Source organism: Mus musculus, chromosome 10, assembly GCF_000001635.26.
Source record: "Mus musculus strain C57BL/6J chromosome 10, GRCm38.p6 C57BL/6J".
Classification (NCBI taxonomy): domain Eukaryota; kingdom Metazoa; phylum Chordata; class Mammalia; order Rodentia; family Muridae; genus Mus; species Mus musculus.
Genome location: NC_000076.6, coordinates 5430645 through 5447210, shown reverse-complemented (window position 1 = coordinate 5447210; position 16566 = coordinate 5430645). Strand labels below are relative to the sequence as shown.

General features: G+C 39.5%; 1 protein-coding gene across 22 annotated transcripts in view; it reads left to right on the top strand.

Moving 5' to 3' along the window:
- The window catches only part of Syne1 (spectrin repeat containing, nuclear envelope 1), a 530501-nt gene that overhangs the window by 103482 nt on the left and 410453 nt on the right, over positions 1 to 16566 (top strand). For all 22 annotated transcript variants that reach the window (NM_001347732.1, NM_001347711.1, XM_017314047.2 and 19 more), the window contains 2 exons: positions 3976 to 4071; positions 10389 to 10472. In NM_001347732.1, coding sequence (NP_001334661.1) covers positions 3976 to 4071; positions 10389 to 10472 — 180 coding nt within the window. The remainder of the gene's footprint in view (positions 1 to 3975; positions 4072 to 10388; positions 10473 to 16566) is intronic.

Sequence of the window (16566 nt, the reverse complement as noted above, 5' to 3'; positions counted from 1 at the left end):
ATTCATGGATGTTAGCATCCATGCATACTATTACACATGTATGTAATCACCTATACATTACCACCCAGGAATGTTACCACCCATGCATATTGCCATGCATACATGTAATTACCCATGTGTGTTGTCACACTTGCATGTTGTCACCTGATTATATTGCTATTGCCCAGGTATGCTATCAGCTTTGCATTTTGTCATCTATGAACATATAATCCATACATATCATCATCCATGCAGTATCATAGCTTTGATGCCAAAGTTTTTTTTTAATTTTTTAAATTATTAAATTTTTAAAATTATTATTCTTTAATCTTGTTTTAGAGTCCAGTCATTATCCCCCTCCCAGTCTGCCCTCTGACTGTCCCTCATCACACATCTCCTTCATCTCCAAGAAGATGTCCCCACCTTCACCCCACCACAGGGGTCTCTTCTGTCCATCGGTTAGGTATAAATATTTGCATCTGACTCTTTCAGTGGCTTGTTGGGCCTCTCGGAGGGCAGCCATGCTAGGGTTATGCCTGTAAGCACACCATAGCATCAGTAATAGTGTCAGGCCTTGGAGCCTCCCCTTGAGCTGGATCCCAATTTGGGCCTGTCACTGGACTTTCATTCCCTCCGGCTCTTCTCCATTTTTGTCCCTGTAGTTCTTTTAGACAGGAACAATTCTGGGTCAGAGTTTTTGACTGTGGGATGGCAACCCGCTCCCTCACTTGATGTCCTATCTTTCTATTGGAGATAAACTCCACAAATTCCATCTCCTCACTGTTGGTCATTTCATCTAAGGTTCCTCCCTCTGAGTTCTGAGCATCTCTCACCTCCCAGGTTGCTGGTACATTCTAGAGGGTCCCCCCACCTCCTACCTCCTGAGGTTGCCTGTTTCCATTCTTTCTGCAGGCACTCAGGGCTTCAGTCCTGTCCCCCCACCCCCAATACCTAATCATGTTTCCCTTTTACCCTCCCTGTCCCCTCTTGAACCTAGGTCCCTCCCTCCCTCACTCCCCCCTCCCCATCACTGCTTTCTTCTCCCTCCCAAGTAGGATTGAGGCATCCTCACTTCAGCTTGTTAACCTTCTTGAGTTTTATGGATTGTATCCTGTGTATTCTGTACTTTTTTGACTAATATCCACTTATTAGTGAGTACATACCATGCATGCCCTTTTGGCTCTGAGTTACTTCATTCAGGACGATATTTTCTAGTTCCATCCATTTGCCTGCAAAACTCATGATGTCCTTGTTGTGGAAGTTCTTGTAATGTTTACTGGTGTGTGGGAGTTTCCAATTTTCCTAATATATCCAGGTAAAACTTAATTTGTATTTTGTCACCAAAGTTATCATATATTTTTAATTTTTTCTACAAGTTGGTGCTTTGAATGATGCTTGTATTGCATTTATAACGGTGATAAATGGGCAATGCAATAAGTTGCTTTATATCGTGTTGGTTTTTATTATAATGGCTTTTTGTACTAAATAATGTCTTTTGTGCTTAGGATGTAAAGTCAATATTAATTTTTGCTATGTTATTAAGAAGCAGCATGAATGGTGGGATCCTCCAAGGAGTGACTGGAAATGCAAAGGCTTTTATTTTTGAGCATGCATGTCACCGCAGAAGGATAAAATGTGTTCAGCTGTTCACTTCATAAAGAAAGAGAAATATATTTAGAATTAGAACTATAACATTCAGCTTCCAAAATTCATGAAGTCAGTGAGAGAAATATAAATGCTCCCTGAAGGCGGGCAGAGAAGAAAGTAGACCTCAGAAGAACACCGCATCTCAATATCTCTAACTAGAACAGTTTTAAAAGGAAATCAGTTGAAAGGAAAGCATTGGGCCTTTAACAAACAAAGTTCAATAGGAATCAGAAAACCATGCAGCTTGAACTCTGACTAAGGGGCAGAATTTTATTCTGGTGAGCATGTCACTCATTCTCTAGGGACCTCTCCATGGATCATTACTGTTGATGTTCCCTAGGTCTGCGATGAACTCCAGCCTACTTAGTATTTCAATAAATTCATTAATGTTCCTGATAACATTAAAGACACTCAGGTGTAAACTGGCCTTTCCTTTATTTTTGCATAGAGGATTAGTGAGGATTAGTGCACTGCTGGGCTTATGGCTCCTGATTCAGGGTCCTCTGAGAGGAGGGGTGTGTGTGTGTGTGGGGGTACTAGACTGTTGATTACAGCACAGCCCACCCACTGCAGGAGTCAAATGTGCTCCTATAGCCTCAGGGAATGGTCTCAGACTCTGAAGCTCCTTGAGGTCCATAAGGCGCCTTGTTCATGGTGAAGTTGCTCCCTCTGTCATGAGAAAGCCAGGTGTTTTATCAGCAGCTGCTTTAATCTCTGTTAGTTTGTACTTCCCTCTCTTACCTGACACCATCTCACCCTTTGTTACAAACGCCCTTTCTAGAAAGGAGCTGGTATACAAACAGAGCCTGAACACTAAATATAATGATTCTTTTATATTGTGGGAAATATATATTTTTATACAAAATACTCTGATTATGGTTTCCCCTCTGCCAACTCGTTCCAGATTCTCCACACTCCCCTACCCACTCAAATCCTCAACTTTTCTTTCTTTCTCTTTCATTAGAATATAAACATAAACATAAATATGAATATAAACATAATAATAATAACAATAATAATAATAAGAGAAGAGAAGAGAAGGGAAAAGAAACAACAAAAACAAAATTTAAAAAAAACAAATAAATCATAATAGGACAAAATAAACAGGAAGAAAATATCTACAGAAAAAGCACAAGAAACACATTTAGACACTGAGACACACAAATTTGCACACAAGAAAGCACGTGAAAATAAAATTGCAAGCAATAGTAGATAAGCACAAGATCTGTAACAGGGGTGGGGGGAAGCCCAGATAAAGCAATGTGAGAGACGCAAAAGCTCCACAAACACCATTAAGTTTGTTCTGTGTTGATCACCCCCCAGTGAGACTCCATTGGAAAAAACTAATTTTTCCCATGTGAGTGGTTATCAGTAACTTCTGGGTTATGGATGGTAGTTTGTGTCTACTTCTCTTCTCAGCTCTGGGACCTCATCCCTCCCAGAGCTATGCATGCCCATATATACTACCAAAGACTCTGTGAGCACATGCATGCATCAGTTCTGTTGTGTCTCGAAGGCCTTGATGTCTTCCATCCCCAATGGCCTCCTCTGCTGCAGAGTTCCCCGAGTCCCGAGGGGAGGGATATGACAGAAGCACCCAACTTATGGATGAGTGTTCCAAGATCTCTTACGCTCTGCACATTGTCCAGTGGCAGGTCTCTGCATTTATGTCATCTACTGCAAGAAGACATTTCTCTGATGATGGCAGAGCAAGACCCCAATGTATGAGTATAGCAGAATGTCATTAGGATATATTTTATTTCTATGTTCTTTTAACAGAACAGTAGTATTTTGCCTACCTGGGTCCATGGCCTATCTTGTTTCAGGCTCTTGGATACCTGGTCACTGTCAGGCATGAGTTCCATCTTACAAAGTAAGCCTTAATTCTTGTCAGGTAGCAGTTGGTTACTCCCATAACAATTTTGCCACTACTGCACCAGTATGCCTGGCAGGTAGACCACCACTGTAGATCTAAAGGCTTATAAATGGGGTTGGTATTTATCTCTTTCTTCTGGTAGTTTGTAGATTACTTTCCAGTACCCTGAACACTAGTGGGGAAGGCTCTAGGTAGGCACGAGCTCTACTCTCCGAGTTCAGTAATAGGATATAATGGGGATTTTAGATGTCCACCTTTACACTGGTCTAATTTTATTTTGGAAGCTTTCACCATGTAGCTGATAATTGCATAAAAAATAATCAAGGGGTCTGGAGTATAGCTTCGTAGTAACACATATGTCTGGCATAAAGATGGCATTGGTTCAACTCAGAAAAATTAAGAAATGGATGGACAGATGGATGTATGATGAGGTATAAAAATGTCCCCCCAGTGAGTGTCATTTTGTCTTGCAGCGGAAGCCTCCCATGGTGGTGGATGACCTTTTTGAAGACATGAAAGATGGCATCAAGCTGCTTGCTTTACTGGAGGTCCTGTCTGGGCAGAAACTGGTAAGGATCTCTTCTGACAATAATACATACTCAATAGTGTCCATCTGGAATGACTAAATTGTGTACCCAAGGGGGTACTACAAACATGAGAGAAACTTCTTCCTTAATCATTATTAATAACCTGAAACGTTGGCCTATCTCTTCCTTTAAGAAATGAAGAGTACTTTAACCTTCTTTTTCCTGTGAAAAGAAGCACTATGACAAAAGTCACGTTATAAAAGAGGGATGAAGTTATCAGTACCCTGATGTGATGAACAATGCATTTCTAAGATTCTGGAATGATCACCACGATTATAAATTACAAATCACCAACTATGTCACTTTAATTATTTTTCATCCTTTGCTTTCTATTGGGGTGATAAAACTCTGATCAAAATCATGTAAGGGAGGAAAGAGTTAATTTGATCTCAGGTCCTAGTCCATCACTGAAGGGAAGTGAGGGCAAGAACTTAGGGCAGGAACCTGGAGGCAGGAACGGAAGCAGAAGGCATGGACGAATGTTGCTTATTGGCTTTCTTTCTATAGCTTGCTCAGCCTGCTTTGTATTACAACGCAGGGTTGGCATCACCTACAGTGACCTGGGTTCTTACATGCCAGTCGTTAATCAAGAAAAATGTCCTACTGTCCTGCCCACAGGCTGAATTGGTGGAGGCATTTTTTCAGTTGAGGCTTCCTCTTCCAAATGTCTCCAGCTTAGTGTCAAATTGACAAAAATGAACTGTGACTGCCTGTTTCCTATTCAAAGGAACTGTTGGTTTCTCTCCCTGTGTGTATATAGCTGTCTGCTGGATATTAAGTTTGAAAGCACTGTGGCACCTGCCATGTTCTTGCTGACATCTTCTATCAACAATCCCTTGGAACAAGAACAGAGCGCTCAGAGAGATATTGTTACATCCCATAGAACCAACAGAGTGCAAACAGCATTAGCAGAGAGCAGTGAAATACATTTTTATTACATTCAAACTAAAATATGTAGTTCCTTAATATTAGAATATGTCTTTTCCATATCAGATTAGAAGGGTAAGTAGCTCATAGATGTAAAGGATTTTAAAATAAATACTTGCTACAATTAGGAAACAGTTCAAGCGACATATGAAGTCTGGAGTTGACAGAGCTTCCCTTTTTTTAAAATTATGATCTTTTTGATAAAACTGTGTTCTGTGAAAGAAAATAAATGTCAGTAAATGTAACTTCTTATAGGCAGAGGGTGGCATAGAGAGGTATTGGCACATTGATTGACTTGTAACTCATGCTCAAGTGATCCTCAGGCTCTGAGTTGAGGAGTATCTGAGATGACAACACTCTTTGAATGTGATCTGGTAGATAAATGTGCTGTTTTTGTCCCTACCACCATAAGTTGACAACTGCTCACACAGGTAATGCAGAGACCATCAAAATTTTTGGAATCTGCCACACTTCAGATCATCCTGTGTAGCAGTAAAATCCAAGATCTATATTTGAACTCTGAAGAATGGGCAGGAGCCATCACCTAGACATTCAGCCCGCTCTAATCTCCTCCAAATAGAAGGAGTTTAAATCTCTCGTGAAGTGTTCTGTCCTTTGGTTAGACTTTGTAAAGTCTAGATGAAGGGCTCTGCTTTTGTAGGGACTCCAGAGTTAATTATAGAAAACTGAAAATGGAACAACCCATAAAACAAGCAAATTTGAGAGGTTGACAGCAGTCATAGAGACCTAACTTTGGGTTCTGTTTCCTCCAGGTTATTGCATCTAGAACAAGCAGTGTTGTGTTCCTTCCAGATACCCAGGGGCTTGGATTTCCTCCACTTATCTCTTATATCTTTGTAACCATTGCCACAGAGATGATTGAGTTTTTATTTATTTTTTTCTGAACATAGTAAGTGGTAAGACTTCATTGGAAAATGCAAGCTTGTGAGAATTCTGTGCAAATCCTTCTGGTTGTACAGATCGGTGGCAGATAGTTAGGGACAGGTTTTTACCACCTCAGCTCACCTTTAGTTTCTGCTTCTGGTATTGAGAGGTGTCTCCATGCATACTGTAACAGCACTGCTCTGCATTGCTGCCTCAGGCTTGAGCAGAGCTGAACAGTTGATCTGTCAGTCTTAAATGCAGGAGAATTCTGGTCACAAGCAATCAAACAAACAAAAACACCACCCAAAATCAGGATTTTTATGTAGTGAATACAGGAGTCTGGGAATTGGTGCTTGTTTCTGAAGCTTTAGAAAGTACATTTCTGAGACATAAATGGTGGAGAGAGCAGTGTCTCAGAAGCATGCCAGTAAAGTCCCCGTAGGACCTAGTTCTAGTTGCCCTCAGCAGAAAGTTCCAGTAGCACACCTTTGGTTAGTTTTCTTCCTCCTTTGCAATCTTACTCCCAATACATTCTTCCTCTTTAGCTACCTGGGAATGCCTCCTCAAACAGCCACATACACCCAAATGCTGTCCTGTGGGATGAGCCCAACAGATCACATGTGAACAGCCGTGTAGCCATATAAATCAGCTAAATAAACCAGACAAGTGCTAGCATAAGAGAATATCACATTGAAAGTGTACTCCCCTGATGTCTGGATCCAAATCTTCCTACATTTACCTGCAGATTGAAGGAGCCTTCACATGCGTGTTGCAAGAGTACACCTGACTTTCTAAATGAAAGGCATCTCTGCCACTGTATTTGACCTATTGTCTATGAGATGTTTTTCATGGTCAGTTAAATTCTGGGTTAAATTATTCTGAAAAAAAAAGTAGTCGACTTTTGTTAAAACATTCCTCTGTGTAAGTGCCCTACTCATTCATGTATAGTTAGAATTACAGGATCACAAAGGTTGCAAACATTTTCATAGCTTCAGTTGGCAGAGAGGGAAAATAGGATTTAAGGAGAACTTCTGATCTGGCCTTTTCATTATGTATTCATATTAAGCCCTTTAAGATTCTCATGCACCTAAACTGAAGTTACATGGAGGTTATAAATATGTGGTTTCCGTTTTGCACATGCCTGTGTGCTGTGGTCTAGCATCCCCTTCCCATGGAGGTGGAGAGCATGGTGCAAAGTAATAAAGGCCCTGAGTATTCTTGCAGAGCCTTTTCAAAGCAAGACTGTTAATAAAGCATTGCCTTAGGAGGATGAGCACAGCAGGGAATTCTGTAATTATCCCAGAGTGGAGGTAGCTCTGTGGGGAACACTGCCCTGCAGGCTTCTGGCTCTGATATACATTCAGGAAATGTGGCCAAATGGTTTAGCTTTCTTCCTATGGCTAACATCCCAGGGTGAGGTCTCTATAGTCTAGTCCCATTTAATAACCTGCGGTGGCTTCCTTGGCTTTGATTTTATTTAAGGAAATTATAAACATTTTAAAGTATTCTTCTTAGATTCCCTGTTTGGTTGACATTTACAGAATGTGAGCATTTGCCAAGTTGAGGATGGGGATGGTCAACAATAGGGACACCACAGGCACATAACAATGACCGTGGAGAAGGATTTTTTAAAATCTGTTTTGTTGATCCAGAAGCAAGCTTTTTGGATGACTCTTTACCACTTTGCATTCAGGGAGCCTAATAATCCACTCTGATATGAACATGAACAGTAGATACTTGGAGGGCTTGAGCACCAACAGCCCCTCAGGTTCACTAAAGATGCCTCAATTTTGATGTGTGTATTGCCTACTGGCAAGCTAACATTTCTCAGATCTGCACTCTGAATACAACACTACCTTATGTCTCTGGAGAAACACAGGTGAGTGAAATATGGCTGATGCTCCCAGAGAGGTTACAACCAGTGTTGAGAAAAGCTACTCACTAGGGCTGGGTATTGTATGAAAATCAGATACAAATATGAGCAAGGATAACACAAAAGATGCTTAATCTCTTCTTCACTGATCCAGTGTACACCTGAAGAAGAAAGGCAGGAAGAAGGCATTTGTTGACTAGACATCAGATTCTACAAGGATTTGTAGATGTACTTAGAATGGTTGGTTGGGGTATTCATAGTGATAAATTTAATAAAGTCAAGAATAGATAGAGCATAGTGGAATTTTACAATATAACTTAGATGTCCATGTCAGATATGGGAGGAAGCAGGGATTATTCAATAAATAAAATGGAGGAACACAAATTTTAAAAAAATCATGAAAATTATTCTCTAGAGCTTAAACATATGTGCACACAATTCATATCTGTTTGCTTTTGGAATCTAATGGTACAAGGTCTTGCCATATTTAGAGAAGATAGGTGAACATCTTTCAGATAACAGAGTTTAAAAAAATAATACATGATAAAAAGTGCTGGGTGTGATTGTTTTCACTTAATGTGACTAAAATTAAATTAAGAACAAAGAAAAATAAGGTGACATAAGAAGTTGCCCACTTGCCTGGGGCAGACACAGTTTACAGCGTGAGAAACTTAAAACATGATTATAGCAAGGATATATAAAGTACATTTACTAATCAATAAGATAGCAATGACTCAAAGGAAAACTTGGACAGGAGATGTGGAAAGAATATGACAAAAGAAATCCACAGGTCAGAGGAAGACATGTTTATGCCAGTGCTGATCAGGGATATTCGGATGAGCACTTGAGTGTATACAGTACATAAGAAGAATTGAAAATTTGGGAAAACCATCTGTCAAATCTAATGCTGAAGGGGGTTTATACCAATTATCTTTGCAATGCTTGCAAAAGAGAACATAGCATAGTCCACTGGGAAAGTATGCCATTAAACATTGAAAGTCGTGTTGCCGCTGTCTCAGAAATTCTAGGGGAAGTAAGCCCAAGAGAAACTGTACTTTTACAAAAGCTGAGAAGAAATGTTTTGGAAAGAATCCAGTTTCTATCAGGAGAGAGTAGACACATCTATGAATACCTGGCTGACTGTGAATGAGGACCCTTTGAGGAAACAGGGAAGTGTAGGGAAGACTCAAGGGGTGAGTACAGAGACACTCTTTAACTAGAGACAACAGCTCAACATTTAGTGTGTTTCTTTTTCTTGAGATATGGCCTCAGTCTTTAACCCAGGCTGGCCTTGAGTTCATGGTAAGCTTCCTGTATTAGCCAACTTTGAACTAGGATGACAGATGTGGCTGTTGTGCCTTCCTTAAAATAAGTACTTTTAGGACTGCATTTAAATGAATTGAATCTATCTAGAAAGGCAAGTGTTGGGCTTGATTTAAAATGTTTGCCAAGAGTGTGGGAAGACAGGAAGTGAGAATGTATCTGGGCGGGATGAAAGAACAGAATGTTGGTACTTAGGAGTCTTGACTATCTTAAGGGATGGATTCACAATGTTTTGGCCATGGTAAAGCATAGCTAATTATATAAGCTAAACCTGTGCTCTATGCATGGAGCGGTAATGAGACAGTCATACATTGATATAAGTTCCTAGGAAAGGGCAATAACAACCATATAAAATATCTCCTATTAATTTTTTTAATTATAATCTAAAATTATCACCCATTGGAAACATAAAGCTTGTTTTTCAAATTTCTGGTATGTTATTTAGAGCTCTAGGTTCACATGGAAGAGGGCCACTTTACCAGATGAGAACCTTGAGAAAAATGATGTCATCTCATTAATGCTGGTTGTCCCAGTAAACAAAACCATCTAATTCATTGAAATTCCTTTGGGTATTTATGCTAAGTGTGATAGACAATGCAAAGAGTGAATTTCATCATGTAAATAGAGCATTGAACAGACATATACAAGAAAAGAAAGAAAGAAAGAAAGAAAGAAAGAAAGAAAGAAAGAAAGGAAGGAAGGAAGGAAGAAAGAAAGAAAGAAAGAAAGAAAGAAAGAAAGAAAGAAAGAAAGAAAGAAAGAAAGAAAGAAAGAAAGAAAGAAAGAAAGAGAGAAAGAAAGAAAAGAAGAAACGAGAAGAAAAAAGCATTCTTGGAAATCTCAGTTTTACTCTTGGTTCATTTGCTCCAAATTTTTGGTCATTCAAATTAAGAAAGGACACTAGTAATGGTCAATATCCTTGCATGTCCTCATAGCTAAAGAAAAGGGTATGACTGACCAAAAACACTTTTCGTAGAAATATGTCTTGCCATGAAAGAGTGACTGTGTCTATAGACAGCATGAGAATTTGTTGAACTTTAACTCTTGGAAATCAGCTGGGAAAACACTCTGCAGGAAGATAATCTGCTGATCTTGAACTTCTATTGAGAACCGTATGTCTCGCAAGTACTGCTGGGATGACACGCTTTTACACACTTGCTTCCCTCCCTGAGGTGGAGTCATGGTGGTTGCTCTTCAAGTCTCTTCAATATATATGTTAACACAGCTGCATGGAATCTGAAGCCTTTTAATGGTCATACCTGTCCTCACTGCTACGGGTTTCTTTCCCCAGCCTTGTGAACAAGGACACCGGGTGAAGCGTATTCATGCTGTGGCTAACATTGGCACCGCACTCAAATTCCTTGAAGGAAGGAAGGTAAGAAATGAAATGAAATGGAAACACTGGAGAGAAAGCTTGGGTCTACTGACTTTCTAACTGTTGTCTTTGGGGTATAACTGCACGCTGTCTGTACTACATGAGGCAGTCGAGTAAACAAATTTAGATTTACAGAAATGTTGCAAAAAGGAGACCACAGTTCACTTTACTTAACTCCCTCCAGGTTAAGAGCATAGGAAATGAGCCTGGCAGTGGTGACACATGCCTTTAATCTCAGCAATCAGGAGGCAGAGGCAGTCAGTTCTCTGAGTTCAAGGCCAGCCTTGTCTACAGCGTGAGTTCTAGAAGCCAGCACTACACAGAGAAACACTGTCTCAAAAACACAATAACAAACAAACATAAAGAACATATGTAATGATGGAACTATTATCAAAGTAAGAAAATTTAAACTAATGCACCATCGTTAATGAAAGTATAGAGCATGGTCTGTGTACCATTGTCCTAGGATTCAATCCAACACCACACCATTCATCTCATTGTCTCTTACTCTACAGCAAGTCTCCATGCTTTCTAGTGTTTCATGACCTTTGACACTTTTAATTCTGCTAGTTAGTCATTTTTGGGAACTCTCAGTTTGGGTTTATGCGTTGTGTTCTTCTGATTAGATTGCAGTTCCACATTGTTGGCAAGAATTCCAGGGAAGTAATATTAAATTCTTCCCAGTACATTTTGTGAATGTATCTAGGCTTCTGTTTTAATTCTCATGGTGTGTGGACATCCATCACTTGATAAGTTAGTCTCCTAGTCTGTTTTCTGTGGCTATCACAAAATAGTTAGTACTGGATAATATATAAAGAAGACTAGAACATCACTCTCTCATGGTTCCAGAAGCTGGTGCATCCAAGAGCCTTCTGACTGTATCACAATATATTGTTGAACATTGCATAGTGACACAGAGTACCCATGTGTCAGTCCAGGTTTATTCTTCTTGCCCTGGGAAGCCCCATGCTAACACCCTAATCTGACCCTAGTAACCTGTCTGAGACAGATTCAACAAATACTTTTGACATGAATTTAAAGATTATATTTTCACATGAAAATCCAGCAACACATTGAAATCACAGCAGGTTATATCTAAATGTTTTCATATGAGGTAGGTTGCATCTGAATATTTTCATATGATAATGTTGCTACTTTCCCACTTAGAGTTGAGAAATAATTTTAGGGAGATAATTGAGACCATGCTATTATTTAATTCTCAAATTTTAACTCCTTCAAATAGTTATTGTTCTACTTGCTCACTGATAACTTTATGTTCTACACACAAACACACACACACACACACACACACACACACATACACACACACACTGAAAGTATTCTAAAAGGAAATGGACTACTTATTAACTAATTATTTCTTTTTGTATTAACTCTGTATATTTGTTTTATTTCATGGTCATAGTTGATTATGCTTCTGTGCTGTGTTATTGTATTACTTTAGCTTTGGCTGTTGAGAGTCCTTCAGCTGGTGTCTGTGTCCTATAAGCCTGACTTCATTTCCTTTGTATCATATGGTCATATGTGTTTTAGATTATCTCATATTTTCCCTCCCATAGGTCTGAAATTGACCCCCTTCTCCAAGGAAGTTTTCTTGGTTTTGTTTGTGAATGGTATCTATGAGCAAGATCTGTGTGCTGGATACCTGTGTGGCAGCTGCTGGGGTGCCATTGCAGTTAGGTTCTTTTAGAAAACAGACCTAGAAAATAGGTGACTTTTCTAATACGTATGTCCATACTTTTGTAAACATCTCCTTCCCTTTCCCCTCCCCCCTTTACTTACCACACACACACACACACACACACACACACAGAGAGAGAGAGAGAGAGAGAGAGAGAGAGAGAGAGAGAGAGAGAGAGAGTTCTCCTACATGTGTGTGTCTGTGTGTCTTTGTGTGTGTCTGTTTGTCTGTGTGTAGATAAAATACTAATTCTCATGGATACCTCTGATTCCAAGCCAGCACCAAACTGTTTCCTCTGGCCTTTTATGCTCATTTGTTTCAGTTCTATCTGATAGTGAGTAACCTAGATTTCATGAGCAACATATTCTCTTCTGTCAAATCTAATCTAAATGCAAACTAGTTTCAGAATTCCTAATGCATGCACCAGTGGGAACTCTATTGAGCAACTATTGAGAGGTGTCTCTGCACACATCTTCCTATGTTTAACTTTACAGTTGGTATCTATCAAAAACAAAACAAAACAAAACAACAAAAAACCTTTCTTTGTGGCCTAGGTTAGATTGTCCTTACCTATTCGCTGAAATATATTTAAATTTCTCTATGTAAAAGACTCATGCTCATTTGTTACTGTTTATATTCCATTCTGCTGTGCGCGCACGCGCGTGCACACACACACACACATACACACACACACACACACACACACACACACACAGCCTTGAGTTTCACACACACAGCCTTGAGTTTCTTGCTTATTGGGAGAAGTTAGGCATCATTATTGCTCTTAGAGTAAAAGCTTAACAGTACTGTATGCTCTCTCTGCACCTGCCTCCACTCTTCCATGTCCATTTCCCATATTCCCAACCTTCAGGTACCCAGGCTCTAGTTTCTGACTCCCTTTCTCTATCTCTGTCCATGAGCAAGGTGTGTTTTTGTGCACCTCCTTTTTTCTTACATGAAGTTAGAATACTGTAGATAATATTTTCCTTTTCTATTTAGAGATGTATTTAAAAAATCATCTTAAATCAATTTATATAGATTTCCTTGTTCATTTCTTACACTTACATAGTATTTCTCTGCCTAGGCAAGGCATAGTTTATAAACCATTCTCAGTTCTGATTAATTTTCAATTAGAAATAATGATGTGGTTTATAACAGTGAGTAGAAATGCCTGCACAGCAATGAAGATATATATCCAGGTAGGTCCCTAGATGCGGCTACTAGGTCAGAAGGTACAAATGCATGCACTAGATATGGAAATATTTCCTTCACAACAGGCTGTAGCTCTCAGATTTTGCCTCATCTACTTTGTGGGAGTAGAAAATGTCGGCATGGAGCAGTATCCAGCCAGCCTCATATACGCATATCAGCAGACTTCCAGAAGTCAGCATGTTTGAATTACTTTCTCCCCACTCTATACTCTCTGAGTAAACTCAATACTCTGCAAATGTGTAATTAATTATTTCTTGAACTTGCAAACTTGAAGCAAAATTAGCTTGTATTCTTTAAACAGTTTACATTTTGGTGAGCTGATACCATGGAAAACCACAGGCAGAGGGATGTGCGTACAGACAACTATAGTTTCTTTTGTGCAGTGTTGACACTGTGTCCAGAGCTCTCATCTCTGACAGTGTGATTCTGTTCTCAATCACTGTCTGAGTTTTCCACAGAAAGTAGAATGGACATGATATTAGAAGCTTTTAGGCTATTCCATGCCCCATTTACCTGTCTGGCAGCAGTATTGTATTCTATTCTGAGGAATAGTGAGTTATCAGTATAAGAACAAAGTTCTTCCTCTTAATAATGTCTGAGTGAAAACCTTAATGACACATTATAACAGGTATCATTTATAAAGAGAAGGCTTCCTTTGCCAGTGTCTTATTTCATAGACCAACCTTATGTCACTTTTAAAAATGTAGGAATCATGTATTAAATATCGAATTGACTAAGCATAGAAAATAATGCAATTCAGTTTCTGTCAAACTTTTTTTTTGTAGATATTTTCTTTATTTACATTTCAAATGCTATCCCAAAAGTTCCCTATACCCTCCCCCTGCCCTGCTACCCTACCTACCCACTCCCACTTCTTGGCTCTGGCATTCCCCTGTACTGGGGCATATAAACTTTACAAGGCCAAGGGGCCTCTCTTCCCAATAATGGCCGACTAGGGCATCTTCTGCTACATATGCAGCTAGACACACAAGCTCTGGGGGTACTGGTTAGTTCATATTGTTGTTCGACCTATAGGGTTGCAGACCCCTTCAGCTCCTTGGGTGCTTTCTCTAGCTTCTCCATTGAGGGCCCTGTGTTCCATCTTATAGATAACTGTGAGCACCCACTTCTCTATTTGCCAGGCACTGGCATGGACTCATATGAGACAGCTATACCAGGGTCCTTTCAAAATCTTGCTGGCATAGGCAATAGTTTCTGGGTTTGGTGGCTGATTATGGGACGGATCCCGGGTGGGGTAGTCTCTGGTTAGTCCATCCTTTCGTCTTAGCTCCAAACGTTGTCTCTGTAACTCCTTTTATGGGTATTTTGTTCCCTATTTTAAGGAGGAATGAAGTATCCACCCATTGGTCTTCCCTTTTCTTGATTTTCTTGTGTTTTGCAAATTGTATCTTGGGTATTCTAAGTTTCTGGGCTAATATCCACTTATCAGTGAGTGCATATTAAATGACTTCTTTGTGATTGGGTTACCTCACTAAGGATGATATCCACCAGATATCCATTTTTCCAAGAATTTCATAAATTCATTGTTTTTAATAGCTGAGTAGTACTCCATTGTGTAAATGTACCACATTTTCTGTATCCATTCCTCTGTTGAGGGACATTTGGGTTCTTTCCAGCTATTGGCTATTATAAATAAGGCTGCTATGAACATAGTGGAGAATGTGTTCTTATTACCAGTTGGAACATCTTCTGGGCATATGCTCGGGAGAGGTATTGCTGGATCTACCAGTAGTATTATGTCCAATTTTCTGAGGAACCACCAGACTGACTTCCAGAGCGGTTGTACAAGCTTGCAATCCCACCAACAGTGGAGGAGTGTTCCTCTCTCCACATCCTCGCCAGCATCTGCTGTCACCTGAATTTTTGATCTTAGCCATTCTGACTGGTGTGAGGTGGAATCTCAAGGTTGTTTTGATTTGCATTTCCCTGATGGTTAAGGATGTTGACCATTTTTTCAGGTGCTTCTCAGCCATTCGGTATTCCTCAGTTAAGAATTCTTTATTTAGCCCTGTACCCCATTTTTAAGTGGGATTATTGAATTTCTGGAGTCCAGCTTCTTGATCTCTTTGTATATATTGGATATTCGTCTTGATTGGTAAAAATCCTTTCCCAATCTGTTGGTGGCCTTTTTGTCTTATTGAGAGTGTTTTTGCCTTACAAAAGCTTTGCAATTTTATGAGGTCCCATTTGTCAATTCTTGATCTTACAGCACAAGCCATTGCTGTTCTGTTTAGGAATTTTTCCCCTGTGCCCATATCTTTGAGGCTTTTCCCCGCTTTCTCCTCTATTAATTTCAGTGTCTCTGGTTTTATGTGGAGGTCTTAATTGACTTATACTTGACCTTTGTACAAAGAGATAAGAATGGATCAATTCACATTCTTCTACATGATAACTGCCAGTTGTGCCAGCACCATTTGTTGAAAATGCTGTCTTTTTTCCACTGGATAGTTTTAGCTCCCTTGTCAAGGATCAAGTGACCATAGGTGTGTGGATTCATTTCTGGGTCTTCAATTCTATTTCATTGATCTACCTGTCTGTCACTGTACCAGTACCATGCAGTTTTTATCACAATCGCTCTGTAGTACAGCTTTAGGTCAGGCATGGTGATTCCACCAGAGGTTCTTTTATTGTTGAGGATAGTTTTTGCTATCCTAGGTTTTTTTTTTTTCCAGATGAATTTGCAAATTGCCCTTTTTAACTCTGTGAAGAACTGAGTTGGAATTTTGATGGGGATTGCATTGAATCTGTAGATTGCTTTTGGCAGGATAGCCATTTTGACTATATTAATGCTGCCAATCCATGACCATGGGAGATCTTTCCATCTTCTGAGATCTTCTTCAATTTCTTTCTTCAGGGACTTGAAGTTCTTATCATACAAATCTTTCATTTATTTAGTTACATTCACACAAAGGTATTTTGCATTATTTGTGACTATTGTGAATGGTGTTGTTTCCTTAATTTATTTCTCAGTTGATTTATCCTTTGTGTAGAGAAAGGCCACTGATTTCTTTGAGTTAATTTTACATCAAGCTACTGCACTGAAGTTGTTTATCAGGTTTAAGAGTAGTCTGATGGAATTTTTGGGGTCACTTATATATACTATCATATCATGTGCAAATAGTGATATTTTGACTTCTTCCTTTCCAATTTGTATCCCCTTGA